The 17,997-nt window shown below is 41.6% G+C and overlaps 1 protein-coding gene and 1 non-coding gene across 3 annotated transcripts in view; both read right to left on the bottom strand.

Annotated features, from left to right (window-relative positions):
- The window catches only part of Cep85 (centrosomal protein 85), a 38,398-nt gene that overhangs the window by 7,845 nt on the left and 12,556 nt on the right, over nt 1–17,997 (bottom strand). The window contains exons 2-8 of one of the 2 annotated variants that reach the window (XM_050152857.1): nt 16,298–16,450; nt 10,404–11,095; nt 8,805–8,938; nt 8,255–8,372; nt 5,863–6,048; nt 2,039–2,191; nt 1,345–1,499 (exon numbers count right to left, since the gene is read on the bottom strand). In XM_050152857.1, the coding sequence (XP_050008814.1) occupies nt 1,345–1,499; nt 2,039–2,191; nt 5,863–6,048; nt 8,255–8,372; nt 8,805–8,938; nt 10,404–11,021 (1,364 nt within the window). In that variant the 5' untranslated portion in view covers nt 11,022–11,095; nt 16,298–16,450. The remainder of the gene's footprint in view (nt 1–1,344; nt 1,500–2,038; nt 2,192–5,862; nt 6,049–8,254; nt 8,373–8,804; nt 8,939–10,403; nt 11,096–16,297; nt 16,451–17,997) is intronic. The other variant, XM_050152865.1, reaches the window with a different exon arrangement.
- LOC126510454 (small nucleolar RNA SNORA32) lies at nt 16,848–16,969 on the bottom strand. Its single transcript, XR_007594404.1, has one exon. It is a non-coding gene; the product is annotated as a small nucleolar RNA SNORA32 (small nucleolar RNA).

Here is a 17,997-nt window from a genome sequence, read left to right as displayed (position 1 = left end):
TACAGATGGTTGTGAGCCACCATGTGGTTGCTGGGAATTGAACTCAAGACCTTCAGAAGAGTAGTCAGTGCTCTTAACCTCTGAGCCATCTTTCCAGCCCCCCTTGTAATCACTTCTACTGTGACCCACCGAGATAAACAAGACGATCACAGTGTCTGAATACAGGATATGAAATCCAATCTACCAATTAGAAACATTTAGCCCAAGAGGTTGCTGAAACACAACCATCCTTTTCAGAAATTGTTATGAATTCCCAAGACTACACCACAGCATCTTCTCTTGTCTCAGAGACTATTCTAGCAACCAGAAACAATTCTGAGTGGTGACTCACATCTTTGATCCCAGCATTTCAGCAGGGCTGGGCAGAGGCAGGAGGATCTCTGTGAGCTCTAGGCCATCCAAGGTTACAGAGTAAGACCTTATCTCAAACATATACCACTAAAAAACAACCAAACAAAAATCAATTCTGAGCACTGATGAGAAATAGATATTCTTGGTAGTACTTTAGCTTACAGACTCAAAATGTGGATAATCCCTAAGTCTTCTATAGAACTAGGATACATTTCTGAAAATATACACTATCTCATTTCCTACTCTATAAACTATTTTCCTCTTGAGACAGTCTCACTATGTAGCCCAAGCTGGCCTGGAATTATGTAAACTAGGTAGGCCTCAAACTCAAAATCTGTCTGTCTCTGCGATTAAAAGTGTGCATTACCACGCCTGGCTCTTAAGGTTTTTGTGATAGGCACTGAGATGGTGCGGTACTTTGAATGTAACTGGTTCCCATAATCTCAAAGGGGGAGCACTATTAGGAGATATACCTTTGTTGGAGTGGGCATGACCTTGTTAGAGGAAGTGTGTCTCTCTGGGGGCGGGCTTTGATGTTTCCTATATTCCGGCTACCGCCCAGTGTGTCAACTGACTTCCTGTTGCCTGCAAGATTTAAGACTCTCAGCTTCAGCACCACGTCTGCCAGCAATGCTGACATGCTCCCCATCATGATGATAATGGACTGAACTTCTGAAACTGTAAGCGAGCCACCTCAACTAAATGCCTCCCTTTATAAGCATTGCCATGGTCATGGTGTCTCTTCACAGCAATAGAAACCTTAAGACAGAAGTGTTTTCCCAATCATTCTATGATAAAACCCCACTTCACCACAAAGACAGATTCTCTGCCCATAAGCAACTTTCCCACTAGTCACAATCCAAAGAAAACAAAGCTCTAAGAAGAGAAGGGGTTTGCACATTCACTCAAAATCAAATCAGTAAGCAAGCAAGGGTAGTTAACACTGTACCAGGATGAAACTATCTCCTTCCCTCAAATCTAAAGGGCATTTACCTATGTCTTGCAGAGGAGAATTCTGTTTCTCTCTGTCTCAGGCTTTCCAGCTGAACCTCCTTCTCTCTGCAGGTTGCCTGGGTGTCCCCCAGCAAAGTCTCCAGCTCAGTCACTCTCTCTTGCAGTTCCGTGTTCTTCAACTCAGCATCCTTCAGCTAAGAGACAAGACCCCATGCTTAGCTAAGGAAGACTGCCATGGGTATCATAAACATCTGCAGTCCTTAACCTGGGTATAGTGGTGCATGCCTTTAATTCCAGCAAGACTCCTTTGACTTTGAGTTCAGGTCAGTCTGCTCTACACCAGTCATGGACTAGACCCTGTCTCCAAGAAATAAAACATGGCTGGTATGGTGACAAAAACCTTTAACCCCAGCACTCAGTAAGCAGAGGCAGGCTATCTCTGTGAGTTCAAGGTCAGCCTGGTCTACATAGTGAGTTCCAGGATAGCTAGAACTACACAGAGACTGTATCTCAAATAAATTATACATACATATATATATATATATATACACACACACACACACACACACACACACATGTATATATATACACACATATACATATAGGCATCTAGTTGTAAATCTAGCCAGACGTGACTCCTTTGAGATACTTCTTTCAATAAGTTAGATAACGAGAACGACTCCTGCCTGGCTACTCCCTGCTTGTTCCCAGCATTCCTAGAGACTGCTGCTACCTGCTCGGTCTGCTTCTGATGATCTTCAAGAGTGGGCAGGTCAGCTAGGTAGCGCTCCAAGGTTTCAATACGCTGCTGCTTCTCCCGGTTCTGTTCTGATTCCTTCTGACATTTCTTTTTCAAATTATTGATATGTTTATCACGACCTTTGACCTAGTGAAAGAAATATCAAAAGTCTGTTTCCATTTTTTTTCTATGGCTATGAACATTTTTCAGTGACTGCCGTCTCTGCCTTTCCTTGAAGATATGTGTGTTCTTTCCTACAATGAAGACAGAGAGCTAAGTAACCTTTGCTAAGACACAGATCTACCTTAACGTAGTTTCTAAAGTAAACTGTTTGAAGAAATTGCCAGAAATCCACCAGTGGAGATCCCTGAAGTTGTCCTGACTATGTGTCTCTAATCCAAGGACAGACACAGAACAGAGCCAACAGCACAAGTGTACTAAGCACATTTCTTTAAGAAAGAGCTGGTTATAGAAATCTTGAACCTGAGTGACCTGCACAGACAGCAGAGGAATCAAAACCCCTTCAATAAAAATTTATTTATGACAGGCCATGGTGGCACATACCTTTAATCCCAGCACTTGAAGGCAGAGGCAGGTAGATAGATCTCTTGAGTTCGAGGGTAGTTTGGTCTACAAAGTGAGTTGCAGGACAGCCAGGGCTGTTACATAGAGAAATCCTGCCTCAAAAAACAAAAAAAAACAAAAAAAAAACAAAAAAAAAAACAAATAAGAAAAAAGTTATTTAATTAAACAAACAAACAAAAAAGCCCAAAACTGGTTTCTGGACTGGAGGGATGACTCAAGTAGTTAGAACACTGGCTACTCTCGTAGAGGATACAGGTTCTATTCCCAGTACTCATGGTGGCTTACCACCATCTGTACCTCCAGTTCCAGGGATCTGACACCTCCTCCTGGCCAAGGGCAAAACATGAATGTGATACACTGACACACGTGCAGGCAAAACATAAGTATACATTAAAAACAAACAAAACTGTAGCACTGCTATAACATAATCATTTGTCTGATAAGGTAAACTCTTTGAACAGAATGGCTATTTCTATGGATTATATCCATTTTGCTAAGTTACCATATCCCTAAAGCATAGCACAATGCTTGTCCCAGAAGGAATTCAATAAACTTGTTGAAAGGAGATGTTTTCTTTGGCTTACAAATAAGGAAGCTAGGGGTAACAAAAGAGGAAAAGCAAGGAGAGAATTATGTCAGAGCAAAAACACACCTCTACTCTTCCATCCAAAGACATAACAATATTAAGTACAATATTTGAAAATAAGTTAAAAGGTTTATTCCAGCTTTAAGCTGTAATCATCAAGCTCTAAACCTATAGTTCTCACATTTCAGTTTGTACCAAAATTACCTGGGAAGTTTACTGAAAAATGATGGTAAACCAATTCTGGATTAAAAGCAAAAAAGATAAAGTGACCACATGTAAAACATAAATAAAGTATTAACTTAAAAAAAAAAAAAAGACAGCCGGGCCATGGTGGCGCACGCCTTTAATCCCAGCACTCGGGAGGCAGAGGCAGGCGGATCTCTGGGAGTTCGAGGCCAGCCTGGTCTACAAGAGCTAGTTCCGGGACAGGCACCAAAGCTACAGAGAAACTCTGTCTTGAAAAACAAACAAAACAAAACAAAACAACAACAACAAAAATGGATATCATATGGAGGAAATCAGTTCAATGGGTGAGAGTATTGATCTTGCTCTTCTAGAGGACCCGAGTTTGGTTCCCAGCCACAACAGACACACAACCACTCATAACTCTAGCTCCAGGGCCATCCAACACCATCTTCTCTCTCTCCCCCTCTCTCTCTCACACACACACACCCTAAAAAACAAAGCAAAAAAACAGGCTGCTAAAATGGCTCTGCACTTAAAAGCACCCACATCAGGCAGCTCAGAACATCCTGTATCTCCAGTTTCAGAAGATCCAATGCTTTCTTAGGGCACCTGCAGGAACATGCATATACATGGCACACACATGAATAAAAATAAAATATTTAAAATATATGTGATATTTTTAGATATTTTCAGAAAATCAAAGTATCCAATTACAGAATTGAAAATTCAGGGAATTCATTTGTTAGTCTTAAATGCACCTTCATGCAGGCTTTTCCAATAAGAAACTTGAAATATATACCTAAGAGGTCAAAGGAGAGGCTTGAAGATCCCTGAACATCAATCCTTGGCAAGAGAGAAGGTTCAGTACAGGGTTAAAAACAAGTATAAGTAAAAATCTATGTACAGCACCAAGACTCTAAGTCCTGTTGGCTGTCAGCACTGAGAATCCAAAGGTCAAACCTTCCTCATTTTTTGGTGACAGGGTCTCACTATGTAGCCTTAGTTGGCCAAGAAACTTGCTATAGACCAGGCTGGTCACAAACTCATAGAAGTATGTCTGCCTCTGCCTCCTAAGTGTTGAGATTAAAGTCATGTACCAATATGCCTGATATTTTTCCCCTTTAAAATTATTTTATTAATTATTGTGCATATGTATGGTATGTGGGGGCACATGTGGCACACATGCAGAGGTCAAAGCATAACTTCAGGAGTTGGTTCTCTCTTCCTTGAGGAACTAGGGACTGAATTCAGGTCATCAGACTTTTGCAGAAAGCCTTTTACCCACTGAGCTATCTCACTGCACACAACTGAAAAGTCATATGGTTAGTCCTTTTGACTTTAGGATCTAGAACCTCTGAGGAGATAAGCCTTTGCCACATCTGTGAGAGATTTATCTAGATTAGGTTACCTAAGGTGAAAAGACAAACCCTAAATGTGGGTGGTATCAACATATGGGCTGGAATCCTGAACTGAATACAAATGCAAAAAAATAAAAATAAAAAAAAAAAACCCTGGAGTGGCAGAAACAGGTGAATTTCTATGAAATCAAGGCCAGTCTAGACAACACAGTGAGATCTTCATCTCAAAACAAAACAAAAAAGCTGGTGAAATGGCTCAATGGGTAAAGGCACTTGCCACCAAGTCTGACAACCTGTGTTCAATTCCCAGTACCCACACAGTGGAAGAAGAGAACCAATTCCCATAGGTTGTCATCTGTGTACACGCCCCATAATAAACAAATGAGATTTTTAAAAAAGTGCTGTTGTAACTGGTTTTGATACAAGTACCCAAGAGCTAAATTAGTCCCCCAAGAATATCTTTAGAGGGGGCTGGAGAGATAGCTCAGCGATTAAGAGCACTGGTTGCTCTTCTAGAGGACCTGAGTTCAATTCTCAGCAACCACATGGTGACTCACAGCCATCCATAATGAGACCTGGTGCCCTCTTCTGGCCTGCAGGTATAAATCTTTAAAAAAAATATTTTGAGAGAAAGCTGTGAATTGGAGTACCAACAAAACCCCAAAATTTTTAAAGATCTTCCCCAATGGTGACCAATTTTCCACTAAGGAGCTCTAAGAGCACTGACAAACTCAATCTAGCAGCGAGCATGAAATTTTTCTCTACTTTTCAGCAGGATGAAGAGAAAGCAGACTGAATGGAGTTAATGTTACCTCCTGCAATGTGTCATCTGATACAACTGCCCAGGCTGGTTTCCCTCCAGAAAGCTGGCAGCACAACAGACCTTGGGCTAGTGAGGGACTATTCACCTCTCCCTGGCTTAAGGAGTCTTGTAGCATACAGAAAAGCAGAGGTTCACCTCTAGGTACCCTGTGTGAGAAGTCGATGGAGAGTCCCACCTAACTGGCTTCTCTTGGTTCGGGGAACAGACTAAAGAGACTATTTGGTAGAGAGGGCTGATTACCAAACTCTCGTGGTTTAGAGCCAGTGGCTTCTCAGCTCACCCTTTCTTCCTGTTTCTTCCCCTCCTCCGAATGCTTCTGCAGTGTCACTTTGAGAGACTCCCTGATGAGCTGAATTTCAACTTCTGAAGCAGAGAGCTTCTTTTCAAGCTCCATCTTCTCTTTGCTCAAGGCTTCTGTCTTCTGGGCAAACTGTGCCCGTAAGAAAGTGTTCTCTCGCTGCAACTCCTGCCAAAAACATTCTTAATATGTAACTGGTTCCCTGTAATTATACATTTCCCATTATACTCTAGGTCAAGCACCATCCTTCTCCAATGGTTTCTTCAGACAGTGCTTCTCCAGGACCAGGAGTCAGTATCATTTGTTACTGGAATTTGATAAGTTTTAGAATCTTACTCACTGGTCCACTGAATCAGAAATTCTAGGGACAGATCCTACCTGTGCTGTTAGAAAGCCCTCCAAGTAACTCTGATATGCACTCAAATTTGAGAAACACTTTTTTGAGACAGGGTTTCTCTGTGGTTTTTAAGCCTGTCCTGGAACTAGCTCTTGTAGACCAGGCTGGTCTTGTACTCACAGAGGTCTGCCTGCCTCTGCCTCCCGAGTGCTGGGATTAAAGGTGTGCACCATCATCGCCCGGCAATGACTTTTAACAGCAATACCTAGGGATGGAGATTTGCCTCAGTGGTTAAGAGCACTGGCTTCTCTTACAGAGGAGTTCCCACCACCCAAATCGCAGCTAACATCCATGCCTAATCCCAGCTCCAGATCTGAAGCCCCTTCTGACTTCCACTGGCACCAGGCACACACATGGTACACATACATACATACAGGCAAAATACTCAAATACATAAAATAGAAATAAAATTAAATCAACACAAAGAAGTAGAGCAATACCTAAGGATATACACCACAGAGGAAGGACCACAGACAAACCACTAGACTCAGGTTTGAGGCCTGGTTCCCTCTACTCATACTTGTTTTCATCAGTAAAGTAGAGAATATTCTGATGCTGTTAGATCAAGCAGGCCTTAATACGATAATCTAATATTCATCACTCAAAAGCACAAACTGCACAAGTTCAGCTGACAAACCAGATTCCTTCTTAACCTTACTAGACATGAGAATATGGTTTTCTTTAAGCTGTTCCTAAATATGAAAGAATAAAAATGAGAACAGCTCTAAATCACCCATGGCCTCTGCCACTGGTCAGGATTTGCAGACTGAGACTTCTAAGAATGTCTGGCAGTGGTGGTTCAATCCTTTAATTCCAACATAAGGGAGGCAGATGCAGACAGATCTCCAAGTTTGAGGCCAGCCTGGTCTACAGAGTAAATTCTAAAACAGCTAAAGCTACAACAGAGAAACCCTGACCTGAAAAAGCAACAAAAACAACAAACAAGCAAGCCAAATAAAAAGACTTCTAAGAATAAAGCTGGAGACATGCTCAGCAGTTAAAAGCACTGGAGGCTCCTCCAGAGGACCTGGGTTTGATTCTAAATCTACATGTATAACTCTAAATCCAGGGAGTTATATGCTCTTTTCTAGCTTTCACAGATAACACACATGCCAAGTGGTACACAGACATACATGTAGTCAAAATAGCCAAATACAAGGGCTGGAGATGGTAGATCATTTAGATTATTTGTTGCTCTTGCACGCCCTATTCTGACTTCCCCAGGCAGCAGGCTTGAATGCCGTGCGCAGGTATACATTCAGGCAACACAATCATACACATAAATTTTTTTAAACTCCAACCATACATAAAAACAAACATATAAGCCGGGCACGCCTTTAATCCCAGCACTCGGGAGGCAGAGGCAGGCGGATCTCTGTGAGTTCGAGGCCAGCCTGGTTTACAAGAGCTAGTTCCAGGACAGGAACCAAAAGATACGGAGAAACCCTGTCTTGAAAATTCAAAAAAAACAAAACAAAACATATAAAACACGAAGCCTTCTATGAATATTATTCAATGCTAGGACCTTACTATCTACAGTGCTTTGCCGTCCTTTCTTCCCGTGTATCTTCTGATACCAAGACATCTGAACTCTCACCTGGTTTTCCCCTTTTCTTTTTTAAATATTTATTTATTTATTTGTTTGTTATGTATACAATATTCTATCTGTGTGTAAGCCTGCAGGCCAGAAGAGGCATACACACCAGACCTTATTACAGATGGTTGTGAGCCACCATGTGGTTGTTGGGAATTGAACTCAGGACCTTTGGAAGAGCAGGCAATGCTCTTAACCACTGAGCCATCTCTCCAGCCCAGTTTTCACTTTTTCTAACCTCAGAAGAGCTGAGCAAAGTTTAAGATTCTTACTTTTTAAGGAGAGGGCACCTTTGTCATTTGATGTCTTATGTTTCCTGGCTATCTAAGCACAGGGAAAATACATTATAGTAAGAAGAATGCTGCCCTAGGGGCTATATTTACCTGTAGCCTCAATAAGCAGACATCCCCAAAAGGGGCAGGACGGCCCAAAAGAGCACTGTGGACTTGTAGTTCACTTTCTCGCACTTTCTGCTCCAACTGAGAGATATGTTTCCTCTGCCTGCAAAAGCCAACAGTCAGATTTGAGATCCTGACATTAAACTACTTTACAGTGTGAGTCCCTTTCCTTAGATAGAAGAGTAACAATACTTAGATCTTGATTCTAGATACCACAGTTTGGAAGGCAGCTATGCATGCTACACTACTATACCACAAATGTATGCCGGACATTATATTTTGCTGAAGGGGTAGGATCACATAAGAAAAAGATTAAGGGGAAGAATGAGAAAAGATTTGCCATAAACCAGTCACCCCTTGAAAGCCCTCTATAGTGGCCCTGCAGAGAGACTGGCCTATCACATTAATAAGTGACAAGAGCAAGCTGCCCATCAGCCAGGCATGTGCCTAAACAATGGATAGTAGGGGACAGGCATAACCTGCTCTTGGGTAGACCCGACAGCAGAGCCTGTCTTGCAGCACCCCACCATCTTACTTGTCAATGAGGAGGTCCTTTTCCTTCAGAAGATGCTCATTACTGTTCAAGATGCTGATCCACTGTGCTGGCTCTAAGGTAGGCAGTAAGGGAGCAAAAGCAGCAGGATGGTGACAGACGGCTCCATTCTGAAGCTGGAAGACAAACAGGCCAGCTGGGCTTGAGCTTAACCACAGGTACCTGGGAACACCTGAGCAGTACCCAGTTAGGATTGGAAGTTAAGGTCTAGTCTGGCTCAGCCTTATAATGTCAATGTTTTAAAAATAATTTTAGCTCTGATGCATGACTGGAAAGAACTTGCCAGGGGGATGTCTGCCAACTAAACACTCTGCTCAGAAAGTCTCTAGTTCTAAGGTCAGTCATTAAATCAGGAGCTTACAGACCAGGACAGGAGAATATACCCTGCTTCCTTCCTTCTCACTCTTCAGCAGCACAAAGGGGGGTGGGGCTTAGCAAAAAAAAAAAAAAAAAAAAAAAACCAACCAAGAGTTCAAAGACATTCCCCATCCCCCCAGCACTGCTGGTTTTTGAGGCAGTCCTAGTTGGCCTATGTATCTACTCACTATGTAGATCAAGCTGGCCTCCAATTCGTAAGAGAGACACCACACTCAGCTTCAAATGTTGATGGTGATTGTGAGTGTGTGTGTGTGAGAGAGTGAGAGAGACAGACAGACGGAGACAGAAACAGAGAGAGGAAGAACATATGTGATATGTGGGTCTGGGGATGGAATTCACTGTTCCAGGCTTGTTACAGCAGTGTCTTTACCTACTAACCAATCTCACTGGCCCCTCAAAGATGATCTTTATTTAGGGCTGGGCTTGATGGCCTTTAATTCCATCACCTGGGGAGGCAGAGGTAGTTGGATCTCTGTGAGTTCAAGACCCACCTGGTCTATACAGCAAGCTTTGAGCTTTCCTTCATAATTCTCTACTTTGGAGCACATATCTGGTCTGGTCGTTTATCAGACCACCAACAGATTTAATGGTCAAAAACTCACATCTTTTTTTTTTTTTTTTGGTTTTTCGAGACAGGGTTTCTCTGTGGTTTTGGAGCCTGTCCTGGAACTAGCTCTTGTAGACCAGGCTGGTCTCGAATTCACAGAGATCCACCTGCCTCTGCCTCCCGAGTGCTGGGATTAAAGGCGTGCGCCACCACCGCCCGGCTCACATCTTCATTTTCTGTCTACAAACATCATCTTTTCTCACAAATGTTTTCTTTAGAGTTAAAACTTCTAAGTACAAAGTAAGCTGAAGAGATGGCTCTGCAATTAAGAGAGAGCATGTACCAATAAAGAAAACCTGAGTTCGGTTCCTAGCATCCATGTCAGGTGACTCACAACTGCCGTTAACCCCAGTTCCACGGGATCCACGCCCTCTTCTGCCTTCTCTTTGACTGCACTCAATGCACAAACCCACACTCAAATAGTCACATAGCTATTAATAATACAGCCAGGGTTACACAGAGAAACCCTGTCTCAAAAAACCAAAACAAACAAACAAAATAAAACAAACAAACAAAAAACCCTAAAACTTATAAGACAAAGATTATGAGGTTTAAGGAGGAAAACAACATGCAAAATTCAAGAAATGGTTCTCTACCTGCATTTGTTCCATCTGTAAACGAATCAATTCCAACTGCTGTCGACAAGTACTGAGTTCACATGACTGTTCTCCAGGATGCCAAGGGTCAGGACTTGGTTGCCACACCTGAGATAGTGACTTGGAAAGGCCAGGAGCAGGCTGGAGTCCCAAAGGGAGTACTCCACTGTTGCTAGCATGTGGTCCATTCCGTTCAAATACTGCACCACTGCCTGGTGCCTTCTTAGATTCTGGCAATACTTTGTATACATCCTTATTTGCATCAGATCTTGGGTTGGGGAAGTGGCCTCGGAAATGTGGATCTGAATATAATGTCTCTACCATGGCTGGCTGGTTTAGAGTAGACTCCATGCAAGGAATATCAAACTTCCTCAACTCTCCCTCTCTTTCATGGCCGACTGCTGGAAACCAGGACTGCTGAATCCCATCTTCTCCAGCAGCACTAGGGAGATACATGAAATCTCTTGACAGGCCTGGAGAACGTTTCACTGCACCTAAGTCTCCATTTCTTGTCATCCCCACACCTTCAGTCAAGCCTGGCAAGGGGAGTTTAGAGGAAGAAGGTCCAGAAGGTGTAGAATTTGGTTTGGCAGGAGAAGCCCCCAAAGTAGAAGGCATCACATGGGCTGTTGGAATGGTTATGTGGCTTTTGATTGGCTGGAAAGAAGGGCTGCCACTTGAGCTGCAGAAATCTGTAGAGAGAAGAGTCTCCCATGAGTCAAAATTAAAGACCAAACTTTGTTTGACTGCTATGCCAGATGTTCTCTACTTGTCTTCAGACCAAGGAAGAGAGTCCTATCAGAAGAAGCAGGTAGGACTTACAAGTGGAGGCTCATGTCTGTAATTCTAGCACTTGGGAGGTAGAAGCATAAGAACTGCCCCGAGTTTGAGGTCAGTAAGGGCTACACTGACAGTTCTGGGCCAGCTGTGGCTAGAGTACCATCCTTGTCCCCTAAAAAAGAAAGAAAATCAAACAAGGAGACACAACAACTTGAGAAAATGTTGTGTTCCAGTATCTCAAATGCTATTAATTATAAGATATGCCAGCAAAAGACAACAGTGGCTTCATTTCTAACTTACGTGCACTGTATTTCAATAAACTCTTGGTGGGCATCAAGCAAAACTGAAAACTAACTTAACAAGAAATTCACTTACTATAAAGGAAATGCATTAGGCCCTACACTTCTGGAAGCTGAACAAATCTAACTTATAATCTAATCTAATGAAAATAAAATTCCTTCCAGGGAGTACCAAGCCCTCTGACCTCCAAAGGCTCCTCAGTGAAAGCAAGCAATGAGTCCAAGCCACCTGAAGACAGAAGAGACAGACGGTGCTGCTGGGGTCCAGGGCAGGAGCACAGCATCTGAGTCAGGAGTGTTCCCTCCCACACCCCAGAGTCTACTGCCCGGACATTCAAGGTTATTCTTAGTAACTCTCAGGTTTCACCCTAGCACACTGAGCATGCTCAAATGAGTAAATACAGAAATCTTCTATTTTGTATTTTGTTCCCCACTTGTCCACTTGTCCGTATTATAATGTGATTTTACACTGTTTTTCAGACTAAATTTTGATTTGAGGCCCACCTGGGCTACATAGCTAGCTGACAGCCAGCCTGAGTTTATAATGAGGAGATCCAGTCTCAAAACAAAACATCTCCAAAACCAAACAAGTAACAAAAACCAAACACATACCAATCCAAGTTACCCTTGTAATATATGTGAAGTATCCAACTTCCTATATTCATGTTATCCTAGAGGTATAAAAAAAGATTATTCTAAAACAAAACAAAACAAAACAAAAAACCCCAAAACAACAAAACCCAAAAAACTAAGTCTAAAGTGAGTTTATACCTATACATACCTATAATCCTGGCACACCTGGGAGGCTGACTACAAATTCAAGACCAGTTTGAGTACATACAAAGATGCAGGCAGGCTGGGCTATGGAGTCACTGTTCAAAACCAAACAAGCACACAGAATTCCTCCTAAAACCTGAATAATCTCTGATGATATGCATTAGTCTCAGTGGTGGTGGTGCACACCTTTAATCCCAGCACTTGGGAGGCAGAGACAGGCGGATCTCGGATCTCTGTATGTTCAAGGCCAGCCTGGTCTACAAGAGCCAGTTCCAGGACAGGTTCCAAAACTACAGAGAAACCCTGTCTCGGGGGGCGGGGGGAGGAGAGGAAATTTCTGAGTTAATGGACAGATTTTGAAGTTTAGGACTTAAATACAAAATGAGTTAAAAGGTTAAAGGATACTGCCGTAAGTCTAAAACCAGTAGACTCTATTTGATATCCTAGGTATCAGCTTGAGGATGAGAGCACCATCCTAATGCTCTCCTAAGAGGCCCCCAGCCTGTTCCCACAGCATGGTAATGGAGGAAGATAGACTGGAAGGGCTGCCAAGACAACCAACTCACACCTATGCTTTAAAATAGCAATCCGCTCCAAGTCTGCTTTGTCTTTTAGAGCATTCTGAAAGAGAGTAATAACAACACTCATTTTCAAACTTGCACTATATTCTGTGATTTTCAAAGGTATTCCAGATTTAGTCTATGGGATTTTAAGTATAGACAATCACAGTTCCTCAAACTATGAAGCCTTTGATATTTCAAAGGTATAATTCTAAATCTCTTAGTCACATCCAGTCCCCTCAAAAAACAGTCCATTCTTCCCAGCAACCCTCCTTTCATGGAATGGAAATAGTTACTGCTAAAATCAATCAGTTCTGGCCACATTCCACACTGGTTATCCAAGAATGCTAGTTGTTTCAGCCCAGCAACTACAGGTTGAATAATTCTGTTCTGAAGCAACTGGGACCAAAACTGGTGTAAATACTGGAGTGGAACAGGGATATAAATGTGACTTTATGATATTTGTACAGATTTGAAATCTAAAAAGCCTAACTAAAAAATCAAGTAGTGAGTGCTTGTAATCTATCAGTTGTTTTCCTATCTTTGGCTACATTGTGATTTCAAAGTCAGCCTGGGCTACTATATGAGACACTGTCTCAAAAAATCTAAAGAAATCAAAACCTCATGGCATAGGACTGGGTACAGAGCAATTGCCTAACATGTTCAAAAGTCCTCAGGTTGATTTTTGGCAATACAACACAGTCACAGTATATAAACAAAAAGGGAAGAAAAGCAGGCTGGGGGAGATCGCTCAGTTGGTAAAGTACTCGCAGTGGAGATTATGGAGATTTGAGTTCAACTAACCAGCACCTGATGTGGGATTCCCTCTGTATGCAATGAATGTTTTATTGCTATTGGTTAATAAAGAAGCTGCCTTCGGCCAATGGCCTAACAGTAAAGCCAGGCAGAAAATCCAAGCAGAGATGTAGAGAGAGAGCAGGCAGAGTTGGGGAGATGCCATGTAGCTGCTGAAGGAGAAAGATGCCAGCTGCCAGTCAGAACCTTACAGGTAGGTCACAGCCTCATGGTGACTCACAAATTAAGAGAAATGGGTTAATTTAAGATGAAAGAATTTTCTAGAAATATGCATAAGCTAGTGGCCAAACAGTGTTGTAATTAATAGAGCTTCTGTGTGATTATTTGCGTCCGGGTGGCCAGGAAATGAACAGTCTCCTTTTACAAGCACCCATGTAAAAGCTGAGCAAGAAAACAAAAGCCTTTCATCCCAGCGCTGGGGAGACCAAGACAGGAGGGCCCTTGAAACCTGCTGGTCAACCAGTCTGAGCCAGTGTGCTCTAGTCTAGCTGGAAGACCGCCTGTGCTTGTCTAGCATGCAGAGTCCTGGGTTCAGGCTCTGACACTGCTTAAACTGGGTGTTATAGTATATGCCAATTTTCAGAAAGTGAGGTAGTTCCAGCATTTAGGAGACAGAGGCAGATGTTTCATGTCATTCTCAGCTACGTGGCAAGCCCGAAATACATGAGACTGTCCCAACAAATAAACTGATCAACCAGAGCCAGTGAGATGACTCAGCAGTTAAAGGCATTTTCCCTCATGCTTTTACTGCCAATCCTGACAACTTAAGTTCCCTGGGACTCATATGGTAGAGAGAACTGACTGTCACAAACAGACTTTTGACCACCACACTGTACTGTACCATGGCATGTGATCACAGGTATAATTCTCTCTCTCTCACACACACACACACACGAGAGAGAGAGAGAGAGAGAGAGAGAGAGAGAGAGAGAAGAAATGTTAAAAATCATTGTAACATGAATCTTTTCTGTTTTTTTTTATTAACTTTGTTTAATGTTTTAAGGTTCATATAATTCAAACCACCTGAGTATTTCATTTATTTTATTCTAAGGTCTTATATGGATATATAACCATTCATCTACTATGAATGTGTTTCAACTTTTTGTTTATTATGAATAAGGCTGCTATGAACATTCATGTACATATGTTTTAATTTCTCTTGGCTATAAACCTAAGAGTATAATCAATTAGCTTAAAAGTTATCTTCAGGAGGATATCTCAGTTGGTAGAACACTTGTCTAACATGCATGAAACATGTGGGTTTGATCCCTAGTACCATAAAAATCAGGCATGGTGGCACAAGTCTGGAGTAGAATCAGAAGTTCAAGTTCATTCTTAGCTATATAGGGAGTTTGAAACTAAGATGGAATACATGAGACTTGTCTCAAAGAAAGAAAAAGAAAAATCTTTATATTTAATCTTTGTAGGAATCGCCAGATCATTTGTTCATACATGTGCACACAGTACTTTTTTATTTTTGAAACAGGATCGTGCTATGTAGCCCAAGCTGGTCTTGAATTAGTGTTCTACCATTCCTACTTTATTATATTTTTATTAATACATATTAATAAAAAACTGGCCACAGTGGCACACACCTGTAATACAAGCATTTAGGAGGTGGGTGCAAGTAGATCAGGTTATTCCTGACAACAGTAAGTTCAAAGACAGTCTGGTCTACACAAGACATTGTTCCCAAAACCAAAAAATTAATACACACAAATTTTTAAAAAAAGTTTGTTTTACTTTATTCATATGAGTGTTCTGTCTGCATATGTGCATGTGTACCACATGATTCCCTGTAACTAAAGTTACAGACTGTTGTGAGTAATCTGATGTGGGTGCTAGAAAATAAACTTGGGTCCTTTAGAAGAAGTAGTGCTTTTAATTGATGAGTCATCAGTCCAGCCCCATAAATACTAATTTCTTGTTTATTTGCTTTGTTTTTTTTAAGGAGACTTGGTCTCACTATGTAGCTTTGGTTGTCCTGAACTCTGTAAATCAGATCAAGCTGGTTTTGAACTCACAGACCTGCCTGCTTCTACCTTCTGAGTGCTGGGATCAAAAGTCTGTGCCCGATAAATAATATTATCTTTAGACCTTCTGCCCTGTAGGCCCCACCTATATGCCTTGTAAAGTACTGATTGGTAATTGTTATTTCAGTGCAAAATCAAGTGGCAGAGATATTAAAGATACAAAAATGTTATATGGGAGGGATCAATTAAGGAGAGGGATGGAGACAGTCTCGTAGGACTACCGGAACATGCACAGTAGTAAAACTGGTATAGCTAGTAGAAGCAGCTAAAGGATGGGAATAGCACACAAACGGGCCTAGATTAAAGGAAAAAGAGACCATGAATAAAAAACAATAGACAAGGGCTAGGCCTGACTGGCAGAACGCTTGCCCAGCACTTGTAAGGGCCCAAGATTCAATTTCCAGTACCACAGAAACAAAAAACAAACAAAAAAGAGGTCTGTGTTTTCATGCCATGGTAAGACATCTAAATTTAGTGATATTAAAAAATAAGAAATAATTACTCATTATTATTCAGATTCCATAACTGGATAGCTTGACCCTATGACCATTCTGTAAATGACAATATATGTGGAATTCAAACTGAAATGGCGGCGTATGTTGACAATCCAATCACAAATCCAACCTTACCCTCTGCAATGTCTGAGCATGATGTTCCAATGGCTGTGTCCCCACTGTCAGCTATGCTTGAACAACGGCTGAAGCGGCTACGAAAGGCCTCTGAGATAACTGGTGTCTGCCATTCAGTTCCCAGAGAACTGCTTTTTTGAATCACATTGGAACCTGTAATAAGAGACATTATTCACTTTGGTGTAAACCAGCTGATGAAACTTAATTAAGTACTTTTTTTTGGGGGGGGGTTAAAGTCAGTAAATTTTTATTTAGGGGATTTCACATGTAATTCCTTCATTGTCCATCCATGTTGCTGAAGTTTCAATTTCTCAAGATAACCCTTTTTCAAATAATTGAGAATTAATCCAGTTATGTTATTCGTCCTATATGACAAGAACATGGAAGTAATCAACTAAGTACCTGGAGCTACATCCTACCTCAGTTTGACCTACCTACATTACAACACCTTATCACTAGCAACATAGAAGGATATACAATAGATTGTTGCTCTAAGTACGCAGTATAGTGATAATTTGCAATGTGGTTCTTAAAACCTCAACAGTAATAAAAATGCTCCCAAAAGGTTGCCTACTCACATAGCAGTACATGGAAAACCCTAGATGGATGGGTTTTTATGGTTTATTGCCACAGCAAATGAGAAATTGCATTCTAAAAGCCTGGTAACAACCATTTCAAAGAACTTTTTTGTTTTGTTTTATTTATTTTTATTTTATGTGGTGTTTTCCTGCATGTATGTCTGTGTGAGGATGTCAGAACCCCTTGAACTAGATCTATAGTTGTGAGCAGCCATGTGGATACTGGCAATTGAACCCAGGTCCTCTGAAAGAGTAGCCAGTGCTCTTAACATCTGAGCCATCTCTACAGCCCCATTCTGTTTTGTTTTCAAGACAGGGTCTCTCTGTGTAGCCTTAACTGTCCTGGAACTTGTTCTATAGACCAGAGATCTGCCTCAAACTCAGAGATCTGCCTGCCTCTGCTTCCCGAGTGCTGGGATTAAAGATGTGCTACCACCATCAGGCTGAGTTAGTTGATGTTTAATGGAAATACATGAGACATGAGAATGCTGAAAGATGGGTACCTAACAAGAAGCCTGGCATGGTGGCACACATCTATAATACTGTACTTGGGAGGAAGAAAGGTCACTCCAAGTTCAATGACAGCCACATTTACATAGCCAGTTCCAGACCAGTCATTGCAATAGGGTTCTACCTCACACCCTCACCCTCCCACCCACACACACACACACACAATATATATATATATTATATATATATTATATATATATTGAAATCTTGAGGCCACAATACTTTAATCTAATTTACAGACAAGATAGCTTTTATGTACATGTCCAGGTCCAATATCTACACACATTCCTTTACATGCTTTCAGATTGGGGGCTGTTAGCATTCTGAGCACAAATATTCTTCAATGTATAACTTATGTGTCTAGACACTACAGAATGGTTTAATATCACTACCCTCTACAAACTAAATACCAGCAGCAACCCTCATTCAATCACGATTGTGTGAATTATCCTACATGTGCCAAGGTCACACAATACTTTAGTTCCTTGTTGAAAACTATTGTTAGGGGCTGGAGAGATGGCTCAGTGGTTAAGAGCATTGCCTGCTCTTCCAAAGGTCCTGAGTTCAATTCCCAGCAACCACATGGTGGCTCACAACCATCTGGAATGAGGT

Source organism: Alexandromys fortis, unplaced genomic scaffold, assembly GCF_014885135.2.
Source record: "Alexandromys fortis isolate MF-2015 unplaced genomic scaffold, M_Fortis_MF-2015_v1.1 scaffold_26, whole genome shotgun sequence".
In the NCBI taxonomy this organism is placed as follows: Eukaryota; Metazoa; Chordata; class Mammalia; order Rodentia; family Cricetidae; genus Alexandromys; species Alexandromys fortis.
The sequence above is the reverse complement of the archived record's forward strand: the minus strand, read 5'-3'. Positions and strand labels throughout refer to the sequence as shown.